Here is a 25,658-nt window from a genome sequence, read left to right as displayed (position 1 = left end):
CGACTACGGGCGCTGTCTGTACGGAGTTTGTAAGTTCTCCCCGTGACCTGCGTGGGTTTTCTCCGAGATCATCGGTTTCCTCCCACACTCCAAAGACGTGCAGGTTTGGAGGTTAATTGGCTTGGTAAATGTAAAAATTGTCCCTAGTGTGTGGAGGATAGTGTTAGTGTGCGGGGATCGCTGGGCAGCGCGGACTCGATGGGCCGAAGGGCCTAATTCTGTGCTGTATCTCTAAATCTAAAAAAAAATCTAAAATCTAAACTTTGGGATAGTCTCAGCCTCGACTACCTCATCTGACAGCTTGTTCCATACACCTAGATGTAGGAGGAGTCGCATGTGAGGACTTTATTCAAATTTCCTTTACTTTCAAGTAATCTAAGCAGTACTAAAATAAAATTTAGCAGGGTATGGAATCAAAGATTGAGCATTTTGGCTATTCATACCATGAAATGCTCCTTATAGCATCACGAGGTGATAAAAATCTTCCAAGATGGCGGCCAACCCAGGCACTCTTTGCGTGCTGGCCACAGAAGCAGATCTACAATCACATATTACGATCACTCCACGCGCTTAAATCTCTACTCCGACAGCAACATTGTAGGTTAATTAGCTTGGTATAAGCTTGACATACGTTTAAATTGTCCCTAGTGTGTGTAGGATAGACAATAGACAATAGGTGCAGGAGTAGGCCATTCGGCCCTTTGAGCCAGCACCGCCATTCAATGTGATCATGGCTGATCATTCTCAATCAGTACCCCGTTCCTGCCTTATCCCCATACCCCATGACTCTGCTATCCTTAAGAGCTCTATCCAGCTCTCTCTAGAATGCATTCAGAGAATTGGCCTCCACTGCCTTCTGAGGCAGTGAATTCCACAGATTTACAACTCTCTGACTGAAAAGGTTTTTCCTCATCTCCGTTCTAAATGTGCGTGGATCGCTGGTCGGCGCGGACCCGGTGGGCCGAAGGGCCTGTTTCCACGCTGTATCTCTAAACTAAACTAAACTAACCTAAACTAAACTAAACATTAGATATCGGTGAAAATGCTGTCAGATACTTAACTATGGAAGGTAGGCACCCAGTATAAACTGGAGCGAGCGAGCATGGCTGACTGACGTCTGTTGTTATCTAATGATGGTGTGTTGGAAGGAAATGCAGGTAGACACAAAGTACTGGAGTAACTCAACAGCTGCGCCACCGTGCCGACCTAATTAATGATAGTCTGACCTCTGCTTTTGTTTTCTCCACAGGATTATTGGCAATAAAGTACATCAGAGCGAAATTTCAGGAAAAGCAAAGAAATCGAAAGGGAAAGCAAATACGTAGGTGATCAATTCCTTATACACTGGTTCGAAGGTTCTTTGTTGTCACATGTACCCCCACGAAATTCCTTTTTTTGCAAAACAGTTCAGTAAAAATCTTACTATACAATAGACAATAGGTGCAGGAATAGGCCATTTGGCCCTTCGAGCCAGCTCCGCCATTCAATGTGATCATGGCTGATCATTCTCAATCAGTATCCCGTTCCTGCCTTCTCCCCATACCCCCTGACTCCACTATCCTTAAGAGCTCTATCCAGCTCTCTCTTGAATGCATTCAGAGAACTGGCCTCCACTGCCTTCTGAGGCAGAGAATTCCACAGATTCACAACTCTCTGAGTGAAAAAGTTTTTCCTCATCTCCGTTCTAAATGGCCTACCCCTTATTCTTAAACTGTGGCCCCTGGTTCTGGACTCCCACAACATTGGGAACATGTTTCCTGCCTCTAATGTGTCCAACCCCTTAATAATCTTATATGTTTCAATAAGATCCCCTCTCAACCTAAATTCCAGTATATTCAGACAGTATATTAAATTCCAGTGTATACCAAGACACAATCATACTTAAGTACATGACTGTAGGAATAGACTTTTGACTTTAGGTTAATTTGTTAACCGAAAGTTAATTTGGCTTCTGTAAAAATTATAAATTTGTGCTAAGTCTATTCATAGTGCTAGAATGTGCGGGGATCGCTGGTCGGCACGGACTCGATGGGCCGAAGGGCCTTTTTCCACGCTGTATCTCTAAACTAAACTAAATTAAACTGAACTTTACTTAAATTATACAGTATGGGTATAGGCCCTTTGGCCCAAATGAATCCGTGCCAATCGGCGATCACCCCCGTACGTTAGCACAATCCTCCACTCTAGGGACAATTTACAACTTACAGAAGCCAATTAACCTACAAACCTGCACGTCTTTGGAGTGTGGAAGGAAACCGGAGCACCCGGAGAAAACCCACGCAGGTCACGGGGCGAACGTACAAACTTTGTACAGACAGCGCCCGTAGTCAGGATCGAGCTGGGGTCTCCGGCGCTGTGAGGCAGCAACTCTACCGCTGCGCCACCGTGCCGCCCCAGATTAGATTACACTGAGGCAGTAAACAAGGGTCACCACATTCCCGACACCATTTAAAATGATTCAAGTCTAATATTGTCAAAAATGGGGATGGTTAGGTATCTTTTTGGTTTGAGAGAAAGGAGACTGAAGAAGGGTCCCAGCCCGAAATTTCACCTATCATAAGTTCATAAGTGACAGGAGCAGAATTAGGCCATTCGGCCCCTCAAGTCTACTCCGCCATTCAATCATGGCTGATCTATCTCTCCCTCTCAACCCCCATTCTCCTGCCTTCTCCCCGTAACCCTTGACAACCGCACTAATCCATGTTCTCCAGAGATGCTGTCTGACCCGCTGAGTTACTCCAGCACTCTGTGAAACGTCACCTATCCATGTTCCCCAGAGATGCTGCCTGACCCGCTGAGTTACTCCAGCACTCTGTGAAACGTCACCTATCCATGTTCTCCACAGATGCTGCCTGACCCGCTGAGTTACTCCAGATTTTTGTGTCTGCCTCCAGCACTTTGTGTACTTTTTTCTTAAAAACGTAGAGTGTTAACTCGGCCTTAAAGGCCTGTTGCCTTGGCGATGGTGCTGGATCTCTGTGTAAGCTTGCTGTGAGCACTCATTAACTGGTGTATATTTCAAAGGCAATGTTAATGGAACAAGCACTATGTGTACAACACATGATTCCAGCATCTACATTCCCTGTGCCTACATTGATGGAACATGTTCTGTTACCTAAGGTGGGTCTTCACTCCCCCCCACCCAGATGCTGCCTGACCCGTTGAGTTCCTCCAGCACTTTGTGTTTCGGCTCAGGATCCCTCCTCTGGACCAGACCCATAATGTCCTGTCCCTCCCCGCCCACTGAATGAATTCCTCTAGTACTTTGTGTTTTTGGCTCGAGAGTCCAGCATCTTGCCTCTTGTGAATGACTCACAACGCCACAGCTTTCTATTCTGCTTGTATATTCTGGGCGGCACGGTGGCGCAGCGGTAGAGTTGCTGCCTCACAGCGCCAGGGACCCGGGTTCCATCCTGACCACGGGTGCTGACTGTAAGGAGATTAGGTTTGACCGCCTACTGTAGGTTTTGTCCGGGTGCTCCGGTTTCCTCCCTCATTCCAAAGACGTGCAGGTTTGGAGACTAATTGGCTTCTGTAAATTGTAAATTGCCCGGAGTGTGTAGGACATAGAACTAGTGTGAACAGATGAGCTAGATAGAGCGCTTAAGGATAGCGGAGTCAGGGGGTATGGGGAGAAGGCAGGAACGGGGTACTGATTGAGAATGATCAGCCATGATCACATTGAATGGCGGTGCTGGCTCGAAGGGCCGAATGGCCTACTCCTGCACCTATTGTCTATTGTCTATTGAGAAAAAAAAACGAAACTCCCTCTTAGAATCAGAGGTTGTTCAGAGAAGATAACCTGAATTATGTTTGATTTCAAGTAACCGAAAGTTTAAAAAAAGTTGAAGACCTTTGTTGTCTGCCACTTGGTTATTTATAGACAATCTGTTTTGTATCAAACAGAAGCCAAATTAACTTTCGGTTAACAAATTAACCTAAAGTCGAAAGTCTATTCCTACAGTCTTGTACTTAAGTATGATTGTGTCGTGGTATACACTGGAATTTAATACACTGTATAAATACACTGGAATTTAGAAGGATGAGAGGGTATCTTATCGAAACATATAAGATTATTAAGGGGTTGGAAATGTTAGAGGCAGGAAACATGTTCCCAACGTTGGGGGAGTCCAGAACAAGGGGCCACAGTTTAAGAATAGAACGGAGATGAGGAAATTTTTTTCACTCAGAGAGTTGTGAATCTGTGGAATTCTCTGCCTCAGAAGGCAGTGGAGGCCAATTCTCTGAATGCATTCAAGAGAGAGAGCTAGATAGAGCTCTTAAGGATAGCGGAGTCAGGGGGTATGGGGAGAAGGCAGGAACGGGGTACTGATTGAGAATGATCAGCCATGATCACATTGAATGGCGGTGCTGGCTCGAAGGGCCGAATGGCCTCCTCCTGCACCTATTGTCTATTGTCTATGATCGCTGGTCGATGTGGACGTAATGTCCCGAAGAACCCGTTTATACGCTGCATTACTAAACTAAACTAGACTGGATGACAAGAGACAACATTCCTAACGAATGCTCCATTCCTTTTTAAAATATTTATATTCCTCATTCCCATCGGAATTACACAGATTTTTCTTCTCTCAAATTACATCTCCGAAACAACATAGCTGCAAAACAAAAAGTACGTGTTAAATTGCCTCTCGCGCACAGCTAGAACAGCTGCAGTTGGATTGTCTCCCACTGCTTTCAAACTGTTGGAAATCTCAACTCCCCAATGTACGTTGGTCCCACCCTGGCCTCAGCTACAAATCTGTGGACACATCCCAGGCACTTTCAGTTTAGTTTAGCTCAGAGATACAGCGCGGAAACACACCCTTCGGCCCACTGAGTCCGCGCCGGCCGGCGATCCCTTCCTTACATCGGCGAAACCAAACGCAGGCTCGGCGATCGTTTCGCTCAACACCTTCGCTCAGTCCGCCTTAACCCAACCTGATCTCCCGGTGGCTGAGCACTTCAACTCCCCCACCCACTCCCAGTCTGACCTTTCTGTCATGGGCCTCCTCCAGTGCCACAGTGAGGCCCACCGGAAATTGGAGGAACAGCACCTCATATTTCGCTTGAGCAGCTTGCAGCCCAGTGGTATGAACATCGACATCTCCAACTTTAGATGGTTCCTCTGTCCCTCTCTTCCCCTCCCCCTTCCCAGATCTCCCTCTATCTTCCTGTCTCCACCTATATCCTTCCTTTGTCCCACCCCCCTGACATCAGTCTGAAGAAGGGTCTCGACTCGAAACGTCACCCATTCCTTCTCTCCTGAGATGCTGCCTGACCTGCTGACAGTAGACAACAGACAATAGGTGCAGGAGTACGCCATTCGGCCCTTCGAGCCAGCACCATCATTCAATGTGATCATGGCTGATCATTCTCAATCAGTACCCCGTTCCTGCCTTCTCCCCATACCCCCTGACTCCGCTATCCTTAAGTGCTCGATCTAGCTCTCTCTTGAAAGCATTCAGAGAATTGGCCTCCACTGCCTTCTGAGTCAAAGAATTCCACAGATTTACAACTCTCTGACTGAAAAAGTTTTTCCTCATCTCAGTTCTAAATGGCCTACCCCTTATTCTTAAACTGTGACCCCTTGTTCTGGACTCCCCCAACATTGGGAATATGTTTCCTGCCTCTAACGTGTCCAACCCCTTAATAATCTTCTATGTTTCGATAAGATCCCCTTTGTACGGCTTTGGGATGTACATTCTCCCTGTGACTGCGTGGGTTTTCTCCAAGTGCTCTGGCTTCCTCCCACACTCCAAAGCCGTGCAGGTAAATTGTCCCTAGTGTGTAGTATAGTGCTAGTGTGCAGGGTGATCGCACGTTGGCATGGACTCGGTGGGCTGTAAGGCCTGTTTCCACACTGTACCTCTGAGGTCTAAAGTCTGACGGTTCAATGAGTTTCTCCTGCTGATTGGCGAAGGCACAGCGGCCAGAAGGACTCTGGGTTTGATTCCTGGTCTTGGCTGGTGGGAAGAGGTCACCAAGAGAGGGCAGGATAAACCTTGGTCGTGAAACCGGTCCCCCCCGGAGATTCCAACACGAGCCAATTCCAACTCTCAAGGCCAACTGGCCGAGTGACCAGAATATCATTTCCAATCAATCAGAAGCGTGTCCAACAAAGTTTCTGAGATTCCAGGAAAACTAACAAAAACGACAAATATTAATTTGTTTGAGAAATACCATTCCATTGATTGTATTTAAATAAAATGCTAAAAACTCATGCTAATCTGAAAAAAAAAATGACTCTGTGGGTCAGGCAGCATCTCTGGAGAAAATGGAAAGGTGACGTTTTGGATTGGGACACCTTCTTACAGGTTTTAAGAAACAGCTGCATCTCCAATAACACATAATATGATACGATATGATACGCTAAAACTTTATTTATCCCAAGAGGGAAATTGGTCTGCCAACAGTCATAAAACACAACAAGATACATGAAACATGACGAGTGGAAAGGATTGGGAATGTGCAAAGATTAGAGGGGGGGGGGGGGTAAGGGGGGGGTCAGTCTCAGTCTACCCCACGACAGAAGGGGGAGGGGTTGTACAGTTTGATAGCCTCAGGGAAGAAGGATATCCTGTGGCGTTCTGTGCTGCATCTTGGTGGGACCAGTCTGTTGCTGAAGATGCTCCTCAGTAATGCAGGTGGGATGTACACACTGGAATTTAGAAGGATGAGAGGGGATCTTATCGAAACATATAAGATTATTAAGGGGTTGGACACGTTAGAGGCAGGAAACATGTTCCCTATGTTGTGGGAGTCCAGAACCAGGGGCCACAGTTTAAGAATAAGGGGTAGGCCATTTAGAACGGAGATGAGGAAAAACCTTTTCAGTCAGAGAGTTGTAAATCTGTGGAATTCTCTGCCTCAGAAGGCAGTGGAGGCCAATTCTCTGAATGCATTCAAGAGAGAGCTAGTTAGAGCTCTTAAGGATAGCGGAGTCAGGGGGTATGGGGAGAAGGCAGGAACGGGGTACTGATTGAGAATGATCAGCCATGATCACATTGAATGGTGGTGCTGGCTCGAAGGGCCGAATGGCCTACTCCTACACCTATTGTCTATTGATGTGGAGACACAAGGAACTGCAGATGCTGGAATCGTGCGCAAAACGCAAACTGCTGGAGTAACTGACTGTGGACGGCTGGATTGTAATCATGTATTGTCTTTCTGCTGACCGGTTCACACGCAACGAAAGCTTTTCACGGTACCTCGGTACACTAAACTAAATTACTAAGCTGAACTAAACATATAGTCTATGGTATTAAACACAAAATACAAGTAATTGAGACAAATACATTGCAAGAGTGTTTTAGAGTCGTGTATCCCAGATGGAACAATGAAATTCTTACTTGCAGCAGCACTGCACAATATGCAAACATAGAACACGGAAAACAATATAATAAACGAGAAAATAAGTGTGTATATATACGTAAACACGCATAACCTGGCCCCGTCCTACCTGACTGACCTCCTCCACAGGCACACTCCCACCTGCACCCTCCGCTCTGCTGCTGCCAATCTCCTATCCCCCCCCCATCCGGACCAAACTCAGATCCTGGGGGGACAGGGCTTTCTCCATCGCTGCTCCCACCCTATGGAACTCACTACCCCAAACCGTCAGAGACTCCTCCTCACTCACCACATTCAAAACATCACTGAAGTCTCACCTGTTCAGTACTGCCTTCAACCACTGAAGGCCACCTCACCTTCTGTCTCCTTTCTCTGTTCGTTTACTTATTTATCTATTTATTCACTTCCCTATGTTCTTTAAATCCCTGTAAAGCGTCTTTGAGTGTATGAAAAGCGCTATATAAATGTAATGCATTATTATTATTATTATTATATACAAATACACGTATGCACACGCACATACAAATACACGTATGCACATGCATATATGCACACCCATACGTACACGTAAGAAACATACAAACAATAATAGTGCAAAAAGACAAAGCCAATGCCCCGAGTCTGTTGTCGTTCGGAGCTTATTTGAAGTTGTGGTGTTTAACAGCCTGATGGCTGTAGGGAAGAATCTGTTCCTGAACCTGGAGGTCACGGTTTTCAGGCTCCTGTACCTTCTTCCTGATGGTAGCAGCGAGATGAGAGTGTGGCCAGGGTGGTGTGGGTCAGTGAGAGTGTGGCCAGGGTGGTGTGGGTCAGTGAGAGTGTGGCCAGGGTGGTGTGGGTCAGTGAGAGTGTGGCCAGGGTGGTGTGGGTCAGTGAGAGTGTGGCCAGGGTGGTGTGGGTCAGTGAGAGTGTGGCCAGGGTGGTGTGGGTCAGTGAGAGTGTGGCCAGGGTGGTGTGGGTCAGTGAGAGTGTGGCCAGGGTGGTGTGGGTCAGTGAGAGTGTGGCCAGGGTGGTGTGGGTCAGTGAGAGTGTGGCCAGGGTGGTGTGGGTCAGTGAGAGTGTGGCCAGGGTGGGGTGGGTCAGTGAGAGTGTGGCCAGGGTGGTGTGGGTCAGTGAGAGTGTGGCCAGGGTGGTGTGGGTCAGTGAGAGTGTGGCCAGGGTGGTGTGGGTCAGTGAGAGTGTGGCCAGGGTGGGGTGGGTCTCTGGGGATGCCGGCTGCCTTTTTGAGACACCTTGAAGGTTTGGAGGACAGCGATGTCTATTTGCATTACAAGTTATAACTGCGATTTTTTGCATTAAACTTGTTAAACTTTGCATATGCAAGAGAGAAGACACAGAATAATTCAATTTACATAGGAAGGAACTGCAGATGCAGGTTTAAATCGAAGGTAGACATAAAATGCTGGAGTAACCTAGGAAGAAGGGTCTCGACCCGAAACGTCACCCATTCCTTCCCTCCTAGATGCTGCCTGACCCGCTGAGTTACTCCAGCATTTTGTGATACCTTCGGAGTAACCTAACGGGTCAGGCAGCATCTCTGGAGAGAAGGAATGGGTGACGTTTCGGGTCGAGACCCTTCTTCAGACTGGTTACTGAAGTATTATTGTTTTGCTTAATTGCTAATGTACATAAAACTTATTTATACCTTTCCCCTGACTCTCAGACAATAGACAATAGGTGCAGGAGGAGGCCATTCGACCCATCGAGCCAGCACCGCCATTCAATGTGATCATGGCTGATCATTCTCAATCAGTACCCCGTTCCTGCCTTCTCCCCATACCCCCTGACTCCGCTATCCTTAAGAGCTCTATCAGACTGAAGAAGGGTCTCGAGCCAAAACGTCACCCATTCCTTCTCTCCAGAGATGCTGCCTGACCCGCTGAATTACTCCAGCATTTTGTGTCGATCATCCAACTGACCATGTACTGTTCCCTTCGACAGAGAGACTGAGGCGGAGGTTTTCACCGTGACTGCAAAGCTGCCCGCCCGGACCAAGGTTTTGTTCCTGTTAACATACGAGGAGCTATTGGAGAGGCGTCTGGGAAAATACACACACGTCATCAGCGTCCGACCAAATCAAATCGTTCCGAAGCTCCTGGTGGAGATCCACTTGACCGAGAATTCCGGAATCACCTTCCTGGAGGTCGCTCCCCTGAGCAACAACAACCACAGTGCCACAGGTAACCTCAAAATGGAGAACCACCAGCAGCATTGAGATTCAGAGAAATATAGAAACATAGAAACATAGAAGATAGGTGCAGGAGTAGGCCATTCGGCCCTTCGAGCCTGCACCGCCATTCAATATGATCATGGCTGATCATTCAGCTCAGTAGCCTGTACCTGCCTTCTCTCCATACCCCCTGATCCCTTTAGCCACAAGGGCCACATCTAACTCCCTCTTAAATATAGCCAATGAACTGGCCTCAACTACCTTCTGTGGCAGAGAATTCCACAGATTCACCACTCTCTGTGTGAAAATAAAATTTCTCATCTCGGTCCTAAAAGACTTCCCCCTTATCCTTAAACTGTGACCCCTTGTTCTGGACTTCCCCAACATCAGGAACAATCTTCCTGCATCTAGCCTGTCCAACCCCTTAAGAATTTTGTAAGTTTCTGTAAGATCCCCCCTCAATCTTCCAAATTCCAGCGAGTCAAGCCGAGTCTATCCAGTCTTTCTTCATATGAAAGTCCTGCCATCCCAGGAATCAATCTGGTGAACCTTCTCTGTACTCCCTCTATGGCAAGAATGTCTTTCCTCAGATTAGGAGACCAAAACTGCACGCAATACTCCAGGTGTGGTCTCACCAATGCCCTGTACAACTGCAGCAGAACCTCCCTGCTCTTATACTCAAATCCCCTCGCTATGAATGCCAACATACCATTGGCTTTCTTCACTGCCTGCTGCACCTGCATGCCTACTTTCAATGACTGGTGTACCACGACACCCAGGTCTCGTTGCATCTCCCCTTTTCCTAATCGTCCACCATTCAGATAATAGTCTGCTTTCCTGTTCTTGCCACCAAAGTGGATAACCTCACATTTATCCACATTATACTGCATCTGCCATTCATTTGCCCACTCACCTAACCTATCCAAGTCACGTTGCAGCCTCCTAGCATCCTCCTCACAGCTAACACTGCCCCCCAGCTTCGTGTCATCCGCAAACTTGGAGATTCAGTGTTATCACGCAAAAACCAACCTCCCTTCCACTGACTCCATCTACACCTCACGCTGCCTCGGCAAGGCCAGCAGCATCATCATGGATCAGTCTCACCCCGGTCACTCCCTCTTCTCCCCTCTCCCATCGGGCAAGAGGTACAGAAGTGTGAAAACGCACACCTCCAGATTCAGGGACAGTTTCTTCCCGGCTGTTATCAGGCAACTGAACCGTCCTCTCACCAACCAGAGAGCGGTCCTGAGTTCCCATCTACCTCACTGGAGACCCTTGGACTATGAAAATCAGACTTTACTGGACTTTATCTTTCTCTAAACATTACTCCATTGTACACTTTGGAAGGCTGGATTGTAATCATGTATAGTCTTTCCACTGCCTGGATAGCTTTTCACTGTACCTCTGGACACGTAGCAATAATAAGCGAAACAAAGCTAAACAGAGAGGAGCAAAGAGCCATATAGCATGGAAACAGGCCCTTCGGTCTAACCTATCCATACTAACCAAGCTGCCCCATCTACACTATTGCCACCTGCCCACATATGGCCCATATCCCTCTAAACCTTTCCCGTAACTGTCCGATTGCCGTTTAAATGCTGTTAAAGCACCTGCCTCAACTATTTCCCCCGGCAGCTCGTTCCACATACCTACCACCCTTTTTGTAAAAAAGTTGCCCCTCAGGTTCCTATGAAATCTTTTCCCCCCATCACCTTAAACCTTTGCCCTCCGGTCCCTGATTTCCCGATCCTGGGCAGGAGACTCAGTGCATCTACCCGAACTATTCCTCTCATGACCTTCTACATCACGACACAATCACCCCTCATCCTCCTGCGCTCCAAGGAATAAAGTCCGAGCGTCTTCAACTTCTGAAACTAGTCGGAGTGGGGGAGGGGATGGAGAGAGAGGGGAAGCAAGGGTTGCGAAGTTAGAGAAGTCAATATTCATACCGGCACGGTAGCGCAGCGGTAGAGTTGCTGCTTTACAGCGAATGCAGCGCTGGAGACTCAGGTTCGATCCTGACTACGGGTGCTGCACTGTAAGGAGTTTGTACGTTCTCCCCGTGACCTGCGTGGGTTTTCTCCGAGATCTTCGGTTTCCTCCCACACTCCAAAGACGTACAGGTATGTAGGTTAATTGGCTGGGTAAATATAAAAATTGTCCCTAGTGAGTATAGGATAGTGTTAATGTACGGGGATCGCTGGGCGGCACGGACTTGGAGGGCCGAAAAGGCCTGTTTCCGGCTGTATATATATGATATGATATGATATGATACCGCTGGGTTGTAAGCAGCACTCAATTAGTGGTTGCCAACTTCCTCACTCGCAAATAAGGGACAAGGTGACGTCACCGCCCCATGCCCCACGTGACTTCAACCAGCCAGCGGCCACGTGCTCCCGCTCCACCAATGGCGGCCACCCGGGCCGGGGGCAGGGTTGCTACGCAACCTCCGTCAGGCACCGCCAGGGCCTACACTGTCTGGCCGGGCCTACAATGTCCGGGCCTACACTGTCCGGGCCTACAGTGTCTGGGCCTACAGCGGCCCATGGGCCTAATACGGGTCAAGGGAGGTCCTGTACGGGACTACGCGTGCAGCGTAGGTTTACTAGGTTAATTCCATGAATGGCGGGACTGTCATATGTTGAAAGACTGGATCGACTAGGCTTGTATACACTGGAATTTAGAAAGATGAGAGGAGATCTTATCGAAATGTATAAGATTATTAAGTGGTTGGACACGTTGGAGGCAGGAAACATGTTCCCAATGTTGGGGGAGACCAGAACAAGGGGCCACAGTTTAAGAATATGGGGTAGGCCAATTAGAACTGAGATGAGGAAAAACTTTTTCAGTCAGAGTTGTGAATCTGTGGAATTCTCTGCCTCAGAAGGCAGTGGAGGCCAATTCTCTGAATGCATTCAAGAGAGAGCTAGACAGAGCTCTTAAGGATAGCGGAGTCAGGGGGTGTGGGGAGAAGGCAGGAACGGGGTACTGATTGAGAATGATCAGCCATGATCACATTGAATGGCGGTGCTGGCTCGAAGGGCCGAATGGCCTCCTCCTGCACCTATTGTCTATTGTCTATAAACCAAATTAGCCCAATATACGGGATGTCCTGGCTAATACGGAACAGTTGGCAGCCCTACTCTTAATGTTCTGTCAAATGCAAACATGCATTTCAACTTAGAGTCGTAGAGTCCTACAGCACAGAAAGAGGCCCTTCGGCCCATCGTGTCCGCGCCGCCCGTTACCTCAAGATAAACACAAAATGCTGGGGTAACTCAGCGGGTCAGGCAGCATCTCTGGAGAGAAGGAATGGGTGACGTTTCGGGTCGAGACCCTTCTTTAGACTGGTTAGGGATAAGGGGAAACGAGAGATATAGACGATGATGTGGAGAGATAAAGAACAATGAATTAAAGGTTTGCAAAAAGATAACGATGATAAAGGAAACGGGCCGTTCGTTGTTAGCTGTTTGTTGGGTGAAAACGAGGAGCTAGTGTGATTTGGGTGGGGGAGGGATAGAGAGAGAGGGAATGCAGGGGCTACCTGAAGTGAGAGAAGTCAATATTCACACCACTGGGCAGTCAGCTGCCCGAGCGAAATATGAGATGCTGTTCCTCCAATTGGAGTTTGGCAAATTGTGGTTAAGTCTTCCAGGTTTCCGTTCTTTGCTGTTACAGGTCCACCTCCACCATCCACCAAGATCAACAGAGCTAAAACATCAGCCCACGTCAGGTTTAGTCCGACTGTCCGGCAGCAAGTTGGCATTGCTGAGAATGGAGTTCTGGGAGACTTCATTCTGAGATACGATGTTGACAGGGAACTGGGCGCGGGCGAGATTCAGGTACCGTTCATGATATTCTCCCTTGATTCTGTGTCCGAGTCTTCTTATTTATCGAACGTCTAGATATTCCATGTGTTTTCAGGTTTAGGTTTAGGTTTATTACTGGCTGTCACGTAGGGTTGCCAACTACCTCACTCCCTAATACGGGACATGGTGACGTCACCGCCCCGCGCCCCACGTGACTTCGCCCAGCCAGCGGCCACGTGCTCCCGCTCCACCAATGGCGGCCGCCCGGGCCGGGAGGCGGGTTGCTAGGCAACCCCCGTTAGGCGAACACACTCGGCCCTCCTCCCTGAACACACTCCGTTAGCCTACCGCGTCCGGGCCTACAGTGTCCAGGCCTACAGTGTCCAGGCCTACAGTGTCCAGGTCTACAGTGTCCCGGCCCACAGCGGCCCCCGGGCCTAATACGGGACAAGGGCCCAAAATACGGGATGTCCCGTCCAATACGGGGCGGTTGGCAACCCTGCTGTCGCGTGTACAGGGGGCAGTGGAGGAGGCCCTGCAGCAGTCTGGGGCTCGCCTGCATCGGGTAGCGCTCCACTACATTGAGCGCAAGCACTGGACGTTGGACTTCATGAAAACGGCGCCAAAATATGGCAACTCGTGCACTTGGGAGCAGAACAGAAACAGCGGGTGGGTGCCTGGAACGCGCTGCCAGGAATCTAGAACAAACAATAGGTGCAAGGGTAGGCCTTTGAGCCAGCACCGCTATTCAACGTGATCATGGCTGATCATCCACAATCAGTACCCCGTTCCTGCTTTCTCCCCATATCCCTTGGTTCCGTTAGCCCTAAGAGTCGTGACAGAGGCCGATACGATAGTGTGTTTAGGAGGCTTATAAGATAGGCACATGGTTATTCAGGGAATGAAGGAATACGGATCACGTGCGGGCAGAGGGGATTAGTTTAACCTGGCATCATATTCAGCATGGACATTATGGGCGGTCACGGTTGCGCAGTGGTAGAGTTGCTGCCTCACAGCGCCGGAGACCCGGTTTCGATCCCGACTACGGACGCTGTTTGTACAGACTTTGTACGTTCTCCTTGTGACCTGCGTGGGTTTTCTCCAAGATCTTCGGTTTCCTCCAACACTCCAAAGACGTGCTGGCTTGTAGGTTAATTTGTTTGGTAAATGTAAAAAATTGTCCCTAGTGGGTGTAGGATAGTGTTAGTGTGCGGGGATCGCTGGTCGGCGCGGACCCGGTGGGCCGAAAGGGCCTGTTTCCGCACTCTATCTCTACACTAAAGACATGATATATAAAATTATGAGAGGCATTGATACGGTAAACCAGTCAAAACCTTCTGCCCCAGGGTGGAGATGACAAAGTCTAGAGGATGTAGCTTTGAGGTGAGAGGGGCAAAGTTTAAAGGAGATGTGCGGGCCAGGTGTTTTTACACGCAGAGTGTGCTGGGAGTGTAGGACGTGCTGCCCGGGGCAGTGGTGGAGGCGGGGACGATAGTGGCGTTTACGAGGCTTTCAGACAGGCACAAGAATACGCAGGGAATGGAGGGGAATGGATCACATGCAGGCACAGCAGATTTGTTTAACTTGCCAACATGCTCAGCATCGACATAAGACTCATAGCGTCGTAGAGTTAGAGTCACACAGCTTAGAAAATGACCCTTTGTCCCAATATGCCCCATATGCAATATGTCCCTCTTAGCACCATGCCCCATCTACAATATGGCCCACTCTTGGCCCATATCCCTCTTGACCTAACCTATCCGAGGTGGGCCAAAGGGCCTGTTCCAGTGTTTAGAGATACAGCGCGGAAACAGGCCCTTTCGGCCCACCGGGTCCGCGCCGGCCAGCTATCCCCGCACACTAACACCATCCTACACCCACTAGGGACAATTATTTTTTTACATTTACCAAGCCAATTAACCTCCAAACCTGCACGTCTTTGGCGTGTGGGAGGAAACCGAAGATCTCGGAGAAAACCCGCGCAGGTCACGGGGAGAACGTGCAAACTCCGCGCAGACAGAACCCGTAGTCAGGATTGAACCAGGGTCTCCGGCGTTGCATTCGCTGTAAGGCAGCAACTCTACCGCTGCGCCACCGTGCTGTGTTGTACTGTGCTATGTTCTACTTATGTTGCTAATACCGATAAACTGACGATATTTTATTGCCTCTTGCCATGCAGTTATAGTAAGGTTGTTGTTGTTGTTCCTTTACAGGTTCAAAATGGGTATTTTGTTCATTATTTTGCCCCAAAGGGCCTCCCCGCGGTGCCAAAGAATGTGGTATTCGTGATCGACACAAGTGCATCGATGCGTGGACACAAAATAAAACAGGTACAATAGACAATAGGCAATAGGTGCAGGAGGAGGCCATTCGGCCCTTCGAGCCAGCACTGCCATTCAATGTGATCATGACTGATCATTCTCAATCAGTACCCCGTTCCTGCCTTCTCCCCATACCCCCTGACTCCGCTATCCTTAAGAGCTCTATCTAGCTCTCTCTTGAATGCATTCAGAGAATTGGCCTCCACTGCCTTCTGAGGCAGAGAATTCCACAGATTCACAACTCTCTGACTGAAAAAGTTTTTCCTCATCTCCGTTCTAAATGGCCTACCCCTTATTCTTAAACTGTGGCCCCTTGTTCTGGACTCCCCCAACATTGGGAACATGTTTCCTGCCTCTAACGTGTCCAACCCCTTAATAATCTTATAGGTTTCGATAAGAACTCCTCTCATCCTTCTAAATTCCAGTGTATACAAGCCTAGTCGATACAGTACACCCCTTCCCTTTACTCAACTGCCTGCCACTTTAGTCCAGTTTAGTTTAGAGATGCAGCGTGGAAACAGGCCCTTCGGCCCACCGAGTCCACGCCGACCAGTGATCCCCGCAAACTGCCACTATCCTACACACACTAGGGACAATTTACAATTATTACCAAAGCCAATTAACCTACAAACCTGTAAAACTTTGGAGTGTGAAAGGAAATCTGAGCACCTGGAGAAAACCCACGTGGTCACAGGGAGAACGTACAAACTCTGTGCAGAGAGCACCCGTGGTCAGGATCAAAGCAGGGTCTCTGGCGTTACAAGGCCACAGCTCTACCATTATGCCACTGTGCCACCCTTAATATGTCTCCCTTTGTTGGTTTAGAGATGACAGAGTCATAGAGTTCGACAGCGTGGAAACAGGCCCAACTTGCCCACATCGGCCAACGTGTCCCATCTACACTAGTCCCACCTGCCTGCGTTTGGCCCATGTTTCTCATCAATAATTTGGCTCAAGGCCCAGAAAATGGTTAGCTTGATCATCTTCCCAAGCTTATTCTCCTGATTTCTCACATTTCTCAAAGATGGAGAGAAATCTCCAATAAATCATCACGTGTTAAATATTGTGCTGATGCATTTTGACTTTATTAACATTTTTGGATTTGGAGTACTGAGCAAATTTATCTCCACTGTTATGATTATGATTAATGTACAAGACAAAGAACTGCAGATGCTGGTTTATACCAAAGATAGACACAGAGTGCTGGAGTAACTCAGCGGGTCAGGCAGCATCTGTGGAGAACATGGATAGGTGACGTTTCGGGTCGGGACCCTTCTTCAGACTGGATTTTATGCAGCGGAGAAAGTTAGGGATAGGTCCAGTGTACACCTGGATTTAACGTACCTGTCAGAAAGCCAGTCTGAAGAAGGACTCCGACCCGAAATGTCACACCTTCTTTTACTTCAGAGATGCTGCCTGACCCGCTGAGTTACTCCAGCACTCTGTGAAACGTCACCTATCCATGTTCTCCAGAGATGCCGCCTGACCCGCTGAGTTACTCCAGCACTCTGAAACGTCACCTATCCATGTTCTCCAGAGATGCTGTCTGACCCGCTGAGTTACTCCAGCACTCTGTGAAACGTCACCCATCCATGTTCTCCACAGATGCTGTCTGACCCACTGAGTTAATCCAGCACTCTGTGTCGAGCTTAACTATGATTCATGTTTTAGGAACCCATCCAGTCTCAGAGTCAGCTGTGCAATTAGAGTGACCATCAGCTTCGGTGGAGCTTTATTTTAATTTTCCCGTAAATCATTCTGTGTTGGACATTTATGCCAGTGTACACAGATTTTCCGCATTATCTGTGAAGATCTTTGCAGATTTTTCAAGAACTCAAGCTTAAACTGTTTTCAAAAACAGCGATTGAGAGATACCAACATCTGTGAATTACATTTATGGCCTTGTACTGTAAGAATAACACATTGGACAGATGTGAAAGAATTTAAATAATGGAAAAAAGTAAAAAAAACATCTGCATTGCGCAATGCCTTAAAGTTCCCAGTTCAGTTGGGTTTCGTTTAGTTCATGGTCACGTGTACCGAGGTACAGTGAGAAAACTTTGTTCCGTGCTATATCCAGTCAGCAGAAAGACCATTGATTAGTCTTAGTACATGATTACAAGTACATGATTACATGATTACAATCGAACTATCCACAGGGTAGAGTTGCTGCCTTACAGCGAATGCAGTGCCGGAGACCCGGGTTCAATCCCGACTACGGGCGCCGTCTGTACGGAGTTTGTACGTTCTCCCCGTGACCTGCGTAGGTTTCCTCGGAGATCTTCGGTTTCCTCCCACACTCCAAAGACGTACAGGTTAATTGGCTTGGTAAATGTAAAAATTGTCCCTAGTGGGTATAGGATAGTGTTAGTGTGCGGGGATCGCTGGTCGGCGCGGACCCGGTGGGCCGAAAGGGTCTATTTCCGCGCTGTATCTCTAAATTAAACTAAAAAGTGTGCAGCAGATACAGGTTGTGGAGAGGAGGCTCACCAGAATGATGCTTGGATCAGAAGGCAGAGGTTGGACAGTCTTGCATTGATTTCTCTGGATGGCTGGAGGTTGTGGGGAGTCCTATATTTCTATCGGATATAAAATGATGAGGGGCCTAGATAGGGTAGACAGTCAGAACCTTTCTCCCAGGATGGAAATGTCAAAGACTAGAGGGCAGAGCTTTCAGGTGAGAGGGGCAAAGTTTAAAGGAAATGTGAGGGGGCAAGTTTTATTTACAGAGAACGTGGTGGGGGCCTGGAACGCACTGCCAGGGGTGGTGGTGGAGGCAGATACGATAGTGGCGTTTAAGAGGCCTTTAGATAGGCACACGGATGTGGAAGGATATGGGCCATGTACAGGCAGATAAACGTTTGTCTTGGCATCATGTTCGGACCCGTCTCTGTGCTGTACTGTTCAGTTTATTTTAGTTTAGGTTAGTTCAGTTTAAAGATACAGTGTGGAAACAGGCACTTCGGCCCACCGAGTCCACGCCGACCTGCGATCCCCGCACATTAACACTATCCTACACCCACTAGGGACAATTTACAATTTTACCGAGCCAATTAGCCTACTGTCTTTGGAGTGTGGGAGGAAACCGGAGCACCCAGGAAAAACCCCACGCAGGTCACGGAGAGAACGTAGAAACATGCTACAGACAGAACCCGTAGTCAGGTTCGAACCCGGGTCTCTGGCGCTGTAAGACAGTAGCTCTAATGATACGATATGATACGATGGAGCTTTATTTATCCCGGGAGGGAAATTGGTCTGCCAACACTCATAAAATACACCAAGATACATAAAACATGAAATTAAGGACGCCACTGTGCCACCCTTAATATGTCTCCCTTTGTTATTTTGTACTTGGTTTAAAGATGATAGAGTCATAGAGTGATACAGCGTGGAAACATGCCCTTCGGCCCAACGTGCCCACACCAACTCTACAGATGCGCCACCTTACCGGTTCAATATTCATTCTATATTCTCAGTAAGTAGGGTTGCCAACTGTCCTGTATTAGCCGGGACATTCCGCATTCTGGGCTAAATTGGTTTGTCCCGTACGGGACCACCCTTGTCCCATATTAGGCCCGGACACTGTAGGCCCGGACGCTGTGGGCCAGGACACTGTAGGCCCGGATGCTGTAAGCCCGGACGCTGTAGGTCCGGACAGTGTAGGCCCAGACGCTGTAGGCCTGCACACTGTAGGCCCAGACACTGTAGGCCCGGACGACGCTGTAGGCCCGGACGATGCTGTAGGCCCGGACGACGCTGTAGGCCCGGACACTGTAGGCCCGGACGCTGTAGGCCCGGACACTATAGGCCCGTACACTATAAGCCAGGACGCTGTAGGCCTGGACGCTGTGGGCCCGGAGGCCCGGGCGCCACCTAATGGAGGTTGCGTAGCAACCCGCCTCCCGGCCCGAGTGGCCGTCATTGGTGGAGCGGGAGCAAGTGGCCACTGGCTGGGTGAGGTCACGTGGGGCGCGGGGCGGTGACGTCACCTTGTCCCGTATTTGGGAGTGAGGAAGTTGGCAACCCTATCTGTAAGAGACTTGCTAATAACACCATTTTTACTGACCATCTGTACACAAAGGTCGCAGGTGAGATAAGGAAGGCTCGGGGACAGAGTTAGGTTGTGAGCATTCTTACTGAGAATGAGAAGAATGTGCAGAGGTCAATGGAATGCATGGAACTCACGCTTTCAGGGCCTCGGCAGCTGAAGGCATGTTCCAAAATATCAGAGCGGTTCATGAGTTCATAAGTTCACAAGGTCATAAGTGAATGGAGCAGAATTAGGCCATTCGGCCCATCAAGTCTACTTCGCCATTCAATCATGGCTGATCCATCTCTCCCTCTCAACCCCATTCTCCTGCCTTCTCCCCATAGCCCCTGACACCTGTACCAATCAGGAATCTTTCACTTTCTGCCATAAAATATCCATAGCCGTCTGTGGCAATGAATTCCAAAGGTTTACCACCCTCTGACTAAAGATCAGTTAAACTGGCGAAGTTGAGAGATTTTGATGGTTTGCGATGTTTCCTCACCTCACCTTAAATCTTTTCCCCTTCACCTTAAATCTATGTCCTCTGGTTCTCGATTCCCCTACTCTGGGCAAAAGAATGCCCAGCATACCCAATCTATTCCTCTCATGATTTTATACACCTCTATAAGATCATCCCTCATCCTAGACAATAGACAATAGACAATAGGTGCAGGAGGAGGCCATTCGGCCCTTCGAGCCAGCACCGCCATTCAATGTGATCATGGCTGATCATTCTCAATCAGTACCCCGTTCCTGCCTTCTCCCCATACGCCCTGACTCCGCTATTGTTAAGAGCTCTATCTACCTCTCTCTTGAATGCATTCAGAGAATTGGCCTCCACCGCCTTCTGAGGCAGAGAATTCCACAGATGTTCCACAGATCGTCCTGCGCTCCAAGGAATAGAGTCCCAGCCTGCTCAACCTCTCCCTGTAGCTCAGGCCCTCGAGTCCTGGCAAGATCCTCATAAACTTTCTCTGCACCCATTCCAAGTTGACAACATCCTTCCTGTAACACGGTACCCAGAACTGGATGCAATACTCTAAATGCGGCCTGACCAACGTCTTATACAACTGCAACATGAACTCCCAGCATCTAATACGGGCAGCACGGTGGCGCAGCGGTAGAGCTACTGTCTTAGAGCGCCAGAGACCCGGGTTTGATCTTGACCACGGGTGCTGTCTGTACGGAGTTTGTACGTTCTCCCCGTGACCTGCGTGGCTTTTCTCCGACATCTTTGGTTTCCTCCCACACTCCAAAGACGTACGGGTTTGTAGGTTAATTGGCTTGGTATAAAATGTAAAATTGTCCCCAGTGTATGTAGGATGGTGTTAGCGTGCGGGGATCGCTGGTCGGCACGGACTCGGTGGGCCGAAGGGCCTGTTTCCAAGCTATATCTCTATACTAAACTAAACTCAAATAATAATAATAATAGATGCAAAGTGCTAGAGTAACTCAGTCAAGGATTATTGACCTTATGTGACGATATTTTACATTGAGCATCTAATATGTTTACAGACTAAAGATGCCCTCTTCACGATCCTCAATGACCTTCGGCCCATTGACCACTTCAACATCATCAACTTCTCTGGGCGTGTCAAGGTGTGGAAACAAGGGAGCCTGGTCCCAGTTACCCGAGATACCCTCCGAGATGCCAGGAAGTACATCTACCTCATGTCACCTTCGGGAGGTAAAGGAGCATCCATTTTAATTTCACTTCGACACCTTGCGAACTTTCATCTTAGTTTCGTTTTTTTAGCTTAGAGATACAGCGCAGAAACAGGCCCTTCGGCCCACCCTGTCCGCACAGACCAGCGATCCACGCACACCAACACTCCCCAAGGGACAATGTTACATTTATACCAAGCCAATTAACCTACAAACCTGTACGTCTTTGGAGTGTGGGAGGTAACTGAAGATCTCGGGGAAAACCCACACAGGTCACGGGGAGAACGTACAAACTCCATACAGACGGCGCCCGTAGTCGGGATCGTACCCGGGTCTCTGGCGCCGTGAGGCAGCAACTCTACCGCTGCGCTAACGTGCCGCCTCACCTCCAATACAAAATCTCCCCCTTTGGAATCTGGATTTTGTTTTAATAGAGAACTGTTTGTTGTGATGGAGAGGAGGGGAATTAAAAACTAGGGGGCATAGGTTAAAAGTGAGAGGGGAAAATTTATTAAGAGCTCGAGGGGTGACTTTTTCACACAGAGGGTGGTGGGTGTATGGAATGAGCTGCCGGAGGAGGTGTAAGAAAATAACTGCAGATGCTGGTACAAATCGAAGGTATTTATTTCACAAAATGCTGGAGTAACTCAGCAGGTCAGGCAGCATCTCAGGAGAGAAGGAATGGGCGACGTTTCAGGTCGAGACCCTTCTTCAGACTGAGGAGGTAGTTGAAGTAGGAAAAGTAATGTTTAAAATGGGGAAAATGACATACGAAGTGCTGGTTTAGAACAATGAGAAATAGAACCCCCCCCCCCCCTCCCATTCCCACCCTGACCTTTCTTGTCTGTCCTGGGCCTTCTCCACCGTCAGAGTGAGGCCCAGCGCAAATTGGAGGAACAGCACCTCATATTTCGCTTGGGCAGCTTACACCCCAGCGGTATCTATATTGATTTCTATAACTTCAAGTAACCTCTCTCTCTCTCTCTCTCTCTCTCTCTCTCTCTCCTCTCTCTCTCCCTCTCTCTCCCTCTCTCTCCCTCTCTCTCCCTCTCTCTCCCTCTCTCTCCCTCTCTCTCCCTCTCTCTCCCTCTCTCTCCCTCTCTCTCCCTCTCTCTCCCTCTCTCTCCCTCTCTCTCTCTCTCTCTCTCTCTCTCTCTCTCTCTCTCTCTCTCTCTCTCTCTCTCTCTCTCTCTCTCTCTTCTCTCTCTCTCTCTCTCTCTCTCTCTCTCTCTCTCTCTCTCTCTCTCTCTCTCTCTCTCTCTCTCTCTCTCTCTCTCTCTCTCTCTTTCTGTCCCTACCCCAACCTAATCATTACTCTAGTCAGAAACATAGAAACATAGAAAATAGGTGCAGGAGTAGGCCATTCGGCCCTTCGAGCCAGCACCGCCATTCAATATGATCATGGCTGATCATCCAACTCAGTATCCGGTACCTGCCTTCTCTCCATACCCCCTGATCCCTTTAGCCACAAGGGCCACATCTAACTCCCTCTTAAATATAGCCAATGAACTGGCCTCAACTACCTTCTGTGGCAAAGAATTCCACAGATTCACCACTCTCTGAGTGAAAAAGAAAATTCTCATCTCGGTCCTAAAAGACTTCCCCCTTATCCTTAAACTGTGACCGCTTGTTCTGGACTTCCCCAACATCGGAACAATCTTCCTGCATCTAGCCTGTCCAACCCCTTAAGAATTTTGTAAGTTTCTATAAGATCCCCCCTCAATCTTCTAAATTCCTGCGAGTACAAGCCGAGTCTATCCAATCTTTCTTCATATGAAAGTCCTGCCATCCCAGGAATCAATCTGGTGAACCTTCTCTGTACTCCCTCTATGGCAAGAATGTCTTTCCTCAGATTAGGAGACCAAAACTGGACGCAATACTCCAGGTGTGGTCTCACCAATGCCCTGTACAACTGCAGCAGAACCTCCCTGCTCCTATACTCAAATCCCCTCGCTATGAATGCCAACATACCATTCGCTTTCTTCACTGCCTAGTCAGAGATGCTGTCTGACCCGCCGAGCTACTCCAGCTATTTGTGTCTGTAAAGGTGTAGTTTAATGTCACGTGTACTGAGGTACAGTGAAAAGCTTTGTTGCGTGCTGATCCTGTCAGCGGAAAGACAATGCATGATTACAATCGAGCCGTTCACAGTGTACAGACGCGATGGGTACAGGGAATAACGTGAATAATATTTAGTGCAAGATATATAACTGCTCTCTGGTTGTGGTAGGACGTGTTCAGTTGCCTGGAGTAACTCAGCGGGTCAGGCAGCATCTGTGGAGAACATGGATAGGTGACGTTTCACAGAGTGCTGGAGTAACTCAGCGGGTCAGGCAGCATCTCTGGAGAACATGGATAGGTGACGTTTCACAGAGTGCTGGAGTAACTCAGCGGGTCAGGCAGCATCTCTGGAGAACATGGATAGGTGACGTTTCACAGAGTGCTGGAGTAACTCAGCGGGTCAGGCAGCATCTCTGGAGAAAAGGACTGGGTGATGTTTCGGGTCGAGATCCTTCTTCAGACTGAGAGTCAGGGGAGAGGGAAATGAGAGATGTGGAATGGTATGGAAGGGTAATTTCACACCTTCCCCTTCAATATCTCCATGTCTCCCTCTCCCCTGATTGTCTGAAGAAGGGTTCCGACCCCAAACATCACCTATCCATGTCCTCCACAGATGCTGCCTGACCCACTGAGTTACTCCAGCACTCTGTGAAACGTCACCTATCCATGTCCTCCAGATATGCTGCCTGACCTGCTGAGTTATACCAGCACTCTGTGAAACGTCACCTTTCTATCTCAGATCAAGGATAGTCCGAGGGTCACCAATGAGGTAGATAGTAGTTCAAGATTGCTCTCTGGTTGTGGGAGGACGGTTCAGTTGCCTGATAACAGCCGGGAAGAAACTGTCCCTGAATCTGGAGGTGTGCGTTTTCACACTTCTGTACCTCTTGCCCGATGGAAGAGGGGAGAAGAGGGAGTGGCCGGGGGCGAGACTGGTCCTTGATGATGCTGCTGGCCTTGCCGAGGCAGCGTGAGGTGTAGATGGAGTTTAGTGTTTAGTTTAGTCTAGTTTAGTTTATTGCCATGTGTAACGAGGTACAGTGAAAGGCATGCTATCCAGTCAGCGGGAAGACTATGCATGATTCCAACCAAGCTATCTGCAGTGTACAGATACAAGACAAAGGGAATAACGTTCAGTACAACATAAAGTCCAGTAAAGTCCAGTCATTCCTTCAGTGCCTGAAAGGACTACAAGATGGCGACACACTTGCCCCACTCTTTCTTGCTTTCATTTCGGCCTGTAAATCATGCACCATTTTAGTGTGTACAGTTATGAGTGGCATAGACAGGGTAGACAGGCAGAACCTTTTACCCCCAGGGTTGGAGACGCCCAGCACGAGTGGACAGAGCTGTGAGGAGTGGGGGGGGGAAAGTTTAATGGAGATGTGGCGGGCAAGGTTTTTACACAGAGGGTGGTTGGGGCCTGAAACGCTCTGCCAGGGGTGTTGGTGGAGGCAGATACGACAGGGGTGTTTAAGAGGCTGTTCGATCGGCATATGGATACGCAAGGAACGGTGGGATATGGATCACGTGCAGGCAGATGAGATTAGTTTAACTTGCCATCATGATTGACACAGACACTGTCCGTCGAAGGGCTGGTTTCTGTACTGTACTCTTGACTCTTAGACAATAGACAATAGGTACAGGAGTAGGCCATTCAGCCCTTCGAGCCAGCACCGCCATTCAATGCGATCGTGGCTGATCACTCTCAATCAGTACCCCGTTCCTGCCTTCTCCCCATACCCCCTCACTCCGCTATCCTTAAGAGCTCTATCTAGCTCTCTCTTGAAAGCATCCAACGAACTGGCCTCCACTGCCTTCTGAGGCAGAGAATTCCACACCTTCACCACTCTCTGACTGAAAAAGTTCTTCCTCATCTCCGTTCTAAATGGCCTACTCCTTATTCTTAAACTGTGATGGGAGAGGGGAGAAGAGGGAATGATCGGGGTGAGACTGGTCCTTGAAAGAGCAGAGACATAAAAGAGTGGAGCGATTGTAACGCGTGACTGCAGATCCACCTCTGTGACCAGTAGGGTTGCCAACTTCCTCACTCCCAAATAAGGGACAGAACGTGACGTCACCTCCCCGCGCCCCACGTGACCTCACCCAGTCAGCGGCCACGTGCTCCCGCTCCATCAATGGCGGCTGCCTGGGCTGGGAGGCAGGTTGCTACGCAACCTCCGTTAGGTGGCGCCCGGGCCTCTGGGCCTACACTGTCCGGGCCTACAGTTGTCCCCGGACCTACAGTG

At 48.8% G+C, this 25,658-nt stretch overlaps 1 protein-coding gene across 1 annotated transcript in view; it reads left to right on the top strand.

Annotated features, from left to right (window-relative positions):
• itih5 (inter-alpha-trypsin inhibitor heavy chain 5) overlaps window positions 1-25,658 on the top strand; it is a 43,040-nt gene that overhangs the window by 7,534 nt on the left and 9,848 nt on the right. Inside the window, 5 exon segments of the mRNA XM_078419381.1 lie at window positions 1,250-1,321; window positions 9,295-9,533; window positions 13,202-13,365; window positions 15,546-15,662; window positions 21,199-21,370. Of these exon segments, the coding sequence (XP_078275507.1) occupies window positions 1,250-1,321; window positions 9,295-9,533; window positions 13,202-13,365; window positions 15,546-15,662; window positions 21,199-21,370 (764 nt within the window).

Source organism: Rhinoraja longicauda, chromosome 23 (genome assembly GCF_053455715.1).
Source record: "Rhinoraja longicauda isolate Sanriku21f chromosome 23, sRhiLon1.1, whole genome shotgun sequence".
Taxonomy (NCBI): domain Eukaryota; kingdom Metazoa; phylum Chordata; class Chondrichthyes; order Rajiformes; family Arhynchobatidae; genus Rhinoraja; species Rhinoraja longicauda.
Note: the sequence above shows the minus strand (reverse complement) of the source record. Positions and strands in the feature narration are given on the sequence as shown.